Source organism: Salmo salar, chromosome 11 (assembly GCF_965601325.2).
Source record: "Salmo salar chromosome 11, fSalSal1, whole genome shotgun sequence".
NCBI lineage: Eukaryota > Metazoa > Chordata > Actinopteri > Salmoniformes > Salmonidae > Salmo > Salmo salar.
In genome coordinates, this window is record NC_138301.1 from 94,481,988 (window position 1) to 94,487,528 (window position 5,541).

The window sequence follows — 5,541 nt, forward strand, 5'->3', positions numbered from 1 at the left end:
TGCAAGTCTCTTGTGTAGTTTATAGGCTTACTTCCCACTTACTTCCCACTCCAGAGTGATGTAAACGTTACAGACCAAATAACAAAAGGCTGTTGTAAATGTTATACTGTGGTTAATTCCAGAATGGTAATATTTTAAAAGCCTCATAGGACAAGTCCTATTGTGTTTCATTGGCTGTCACAACCTTATTACGACTGATAAAGGCAGCTAAATAATAACATGCAGTCAAACATACACAAGACGTCAAATTCAGTGTTCTGTCTTTTTAATGACCGATATCAATTTGTCTAAATACATTAATACATACTCGAAAGATCATATCATACAACTCAAGATGAGGCAGGACAAGATGCAGCATAGTAGATCTGGCTGGCAGATGAATGACGAGATGGGACGAGCTCATTGGTCACATCTACACCTCCCAGCAAGGCCGGTACACCCTTCCCACCATGCACCTCATGGTGTCCCTCCTGACAATGGAGATGCTGGGGCTCAGGTCCTGGTCGGCCTCTTTGCGGTCCAGGGTCAGGGCTCTGTCAAGCCCTGCAGCTGCAGCTTTCAGCTTGTAGAGAGGAAGTCCTCTGTTCAGGTTCTTCCACAGGCCTGAGTCTGCCAACACGATGATCTTGGAGCTCCCGCTTCTGACTGAATCCGGTTTTTTTTCGGCCACCTCTTCGTTCAGTAGGGAGTCTAGAGTATCTTGCTCCAAGGCTGTGTCCTCCATCTTGCCCATGGGGATCGCCATGGATGGTGTGTAGCACTCCAAGGAAAGTGCCAAGGCAAAGATGACGGAGAGGACCGAGTCTCTCATCTTGGAGAATGAGGATCTTCGTAGAGGTTGATGTTGCAGGGCGACGTGATCTCAAGCTCGTTCAGGCTGTTCTGACTCTGAGATGTCCGTCTTCCTCTTTTATACCGTTTGGACCTCCAGGATTAGCCACGTTGGACATTTTTTAAATCACTGCTGTTCCTCTTGTTGTGGGTCAGGATATTAAACAAAGGTATGAAGACATGGTTGATGAGATCCTTAACAGTGCTGAAGTGTTTTGTCTGGTGGAGAGTTAATTAAGCTTCTCTGTGGCTGGTCTTTCTAAAGTCTGTTCGAATGAAACAGTGGGAAGACGTAATTCCAAAAACCTTGCCCTTTAAAAGAACTAGACTGGATTACCCACCCGTTGACTACCTTGTGGTTAAGGCCACTTAATGATACGTACTCCCCTCTCATGGATGTCTTACAATAATGTCCAATAAGGCATTTCAGGTGGGATTACAGTTGAAAAATAAACAAATAATCATTGAAGAGCTTAGTGTGCATGTCAAACCAGCAGGGTTCTTTGTAGACGTATTGAGAGGAAATTCACAATTTCACTGATGTAAGGCTTTGGAGAAGATAGGAAACATCACTTAATTCAGAGCATATCCGCTACATCTGCTACCTGTGCTTTTAGACATATTTGCTAAATGTATTAAAACTAAAAATCAGAAATACCTTAGTATTAGTACCTTAGTATTCAGACCCCTTGCTATGAGACTCGAAATTGAGCTCAGGTGCATCCTGTTTCCATTGATCATCCTTGAGATGTTTCTACAACTTGATTGGAGTCCACCTGTGGTAAATTCAATTGATTGGACATGATTTGGAAAGGCACACACCTGTTTACTTAAGGTCCCACAGTTGACAGTTCATGTCAGAGCAAAAACCAAGCCATGAGGTCAAAGGAATTGTCCGTAGAGCTCCAAGACAGGATTGTGTTGAGGCACAGATCTGGGGAAGGGTACCAAACAATATCTGCAGCGTTGAAGGTCCCCAGAAACACAGTGACCTCCATCATCCTAAATGGAAGAAGTTTGGAACCACCAAGACTCTTCCTAGAGCTGTCCGCCCGGCCAAAGTGAGCAGTCAGGGGAGAAGGGCCTTGGTCAGGGAGGTGACCAAGAACCCGATGGTCACTCTGACAGAGCTCCAGAGTTCCACTGTGAAGATGGGAGAACCTTCCAGAAGGACAACCATCTCTGCAGCACTCCACCAATCAGGCTTTTATGGTAGAGTGGCCAGACGGAAGCCAGTCCTCAGTAAAAGGCACATGACAGCCCTACTTGGAGTTTGCCAAAAGGCACCTAAAGGACTCTCAGACAATGAGAAACAAGATTCTCTGGTCTGATGAAACCAAGATTGAACTCTTTGGCCTGAATGCAAGCGTCACGTCTGGAGGAAACCTGACACCATCCCTACAGTGAAGCATGGTGGTGGCAGCATCAAGCTGTGGGGATGTTTTTCAGCGGCAGGGACTGGGAGACTAGTCAGGATCGAGGCAAAGATGAACGGAACAAAGTACAGAGAGATCCTTGATGAAAATATGCTCCAGAACGCTCAGGACCTCAGAATGGGGCAAAGGTTCACCTTCCAAAAGGACAACAACCCCTAAGCACACAGCCAAGACAAAGCAGGAGTGGCTTCAGGACAAGTCTCTGAATGTCCTTGAGTGACCCAGCCAGAGCCCGGACTTGAACCCGATCAAACATCTCTGGAGAGACCTGAAAATAGCTGTCCAACCTGACAGAGCTTGAGAGGATCTGCAGAAAAGAATGGGAGAAACTCCCCAAATACACGTGTGCCAAGCTTATAGCGTCATACCCAAGAAGACGCGATGCTGTAATCGCTGCCAAAGTTGCTTCAAGTAAAGGGTCTGAATACTTATTTAAATGTGATTTAGCAAAAATGTCTAAAACCGGTTTTTGCTTTGTCATTATGAGTAATTGTGTGTAGATTAATGAGGGAAAGAAATTATGTAATACATTTTAGAATAAGGCTCTATCCTCACAATATGTGGAAAAAGTCAAGAGGTCTGAATACTTTCTGAAGGCACTGTATAGATACCTCCTGTAAGAAACCTATGATCTGTGAACCATACATGACACAGACAACATCTTGGTGTCTAAATCTAAAGCACCACTCTGGAAATATTACATGTTTGAAGAGTATATTGTTACAAACAATATGCCTAAAAAGAAATGAATGTGAAAGTGTATATTTGAGAGCACACTGTGAGGAGTATAAAGAACCCAAGATGTTGTCTGTATCGTGTATGATTCACAGATCATTGGGTATTTCGAGGCATGCATAGGTCTAAAAAGGGCCTAAAATTGCCAATTAACATGATTTTCTCTAAAGTGGTTTGTGATACAAATGTAAAACAACCTTCCTCCCAATAAAGTTTCTATGTGATAATTGCCAACAATCTGAGATCACAAAAATATTTTCAGCTGGCATGGAGTAGCCCTAAAGCCTTATTTGCTCACTTATTGGTACATGCATATTTACAACCTTACCTAATTAGGAATAGCAGATAGGGAGTTAAAGGTCAGAACACCTGCTCACATAGCCCTCGGTGTGACACTGTCGTGTTCAAAGTCAGCATGGCAAGAGACATGCACAAAGAAGGAGATGTTGGCTGGTAGACCGTCAATGTTTCGCTTGCCTTGATGAGCTTTGGTGATTTATAGTGATGACCTCAGGTCAAATAATGTTCCTGCGTAAGAACTTTTAAAGTATGCAACACTCTTCCGAAGAAGTGTGTCTTTTTGGGGCAGAGCCCATCTTGGAAATCTTGCCTGTTGCCAGTTCTCAGCTTTTGTTTGACAAGGGTTGGTTTTTGTCCAGTGGTTGAACCCAGTTGTAACACACCTGAACGTGGAAGATGTTTTTGTCTCTTGGGGTAGTTTCACAAGACATTTTAAAGAAATTGATCCTTAAAGATATGTGCTTTGTTCTTGATATTCATACATCATTAGAACGCATATATATATATAAAAATTACACCCTGAAAGTTCTCTCACTGTTCCCCAATTAAGAGGAATAAAGTTGAAGTAGAGGGTATATGTGTGTGAAAAAATGCTTTAATGGCTTCCTTTAATGTTCTTATCCCTTCTCCTTCTCAAATATAAAATCTAAATTTCATAAGAAGTTTTGTATGATATTCATGGAAGTTTTGTATGATAGACAAGGAAAGAGATTATCAGGATGCAAAACTCCACTTCTTAATGCAATTACTGTCCTCAAACAAATAAAAAACATTAATTTAAACGCTTTATATTTCTTCTAAATCAAAACAACCTTAAAACCTCTCTGGGGTATGTGGGACGCTACCTGCGGGCCACACTCGCCAACAGCCAGGGAAATAGCAGGGCGCCAAATTCAAAACAACAAAAATCTCATAATTCAAATTTCTCAAACATACAACTATTATATCCCATTTTAAAGATACACTTCTCGTTAATCTAACCACACTGTCCGATTTCAAAAAGGCTTTACGGCAAAAGCATAACATTAGATTATGTTAGGACAGCGCCTAGACAAGAAAAACCACACAGCCATTTTCCAAGCAAGGAGAGCGTCACAAAAACCAGAAATACAGCTAAAATGAATCACTAACCTTTGATGATCTTCATCAGATGGCACTCATAGGACTTCATGTTACACAATACATGAATGTTTTGCTCGATAAAGTTCATATTTATATCCAAAAACCCCATTTTACATTGGCGTGCAATGTTCAGAAATGTTTTGCCTCCCAAAACTTCCGGTGAATGAGCACATCAATTTACAGAAATACTCATCATAAACGTTGATAAAATATACAACTGTTATTCAAAGAATTATAGATACACTACTCCTTAATGCAACCGCTGTGTCAGATTTCAAAAAAGCTTTACGGCGAAAGCAAATTTTGCAATAATCTGAGTACAGCGCTCAGACACCAAAAGAAGCCATACAGATACCCGCCATTTTGGAGTCAACAGAAGTCACAAATAACATTATAAATATTCACTTACCTTTGATGATCTTCATCGGAATGCACTCCCAGGAATCCCAGTTACAGAATAAATGTTAGTGTTGTTTGATAAAGTTCATCTTCATGTCCAAATACCTCCATTTTGTTCACGCGTTCAGTGGAGTAATCCAAATGGACTTTGCTCGCGCAGTAAGTTCAGACGAAAAGTCAAAAAAGATATATTACAGTTCGTAGAAACATGTCAAACGATGTATAGAATCAATCTTTAGGATGTTTTTGTCATAAATCTTCCATAATATTCCAACCGGACGATTCCTTTGTCTTCAGAAATGAAAAGGAACACACCTAACTCTCACGGGAGCGCGCGAGATTGAGCTCATGTCATTTTCTCAGTCATCTGACTCCATATGCTCTTATTCTCTCCCCATTCACAGTAGAAGCATGAAACAACGTTCTAAAGACTGTTGACATCTAGTGGAAGCCTTAGGAAGTGCAAAATGACCCCACAGACACTGTGTATTAGATAGGCAATCACTTGAAAAACTACAAACCTCAGATTTCCACACTTCCTAGTTGAATTTTTTCTCAGGTTTTTGCCTGCCATCTGTGTTCTGTTATACTCACAGACATCATTCAAACAGTTTTAGAAACTTCAGAGTGTTTTCTATCCAAATCTACTAATAATATGCATATCCTACCTTCTGGGCCTGAGTATCAGGCAGTTTACTACGGGCACGCTTTTCATCTG

The 5,541-nt window shown here is 41.4% G+C and overlaps 1 protein-coding gene across 1 annotated transcript; it reads right to left on the reverse strand.

Annotated features, from left to right (window-relative positions):
* Positions 1 to 248: 248 nt before the first annotated feature.
* Positions 249 to 878, reverse strand: LOC106563365 (pro-MCH 2). The gene has a single exon (XM_014128867.3). It carries the CDS (start codon positions 809 to 811, stop codon positions 413 to 415), a length of 399 nt encoding a protein of 132 aa, XP_013984342.1. The 5' UTR covers positions 812 to 878; the 3' UTR covers positions 249 to 412.
* Positions 879 to 5,541: the final 4,663 nt, after the last annotated feature.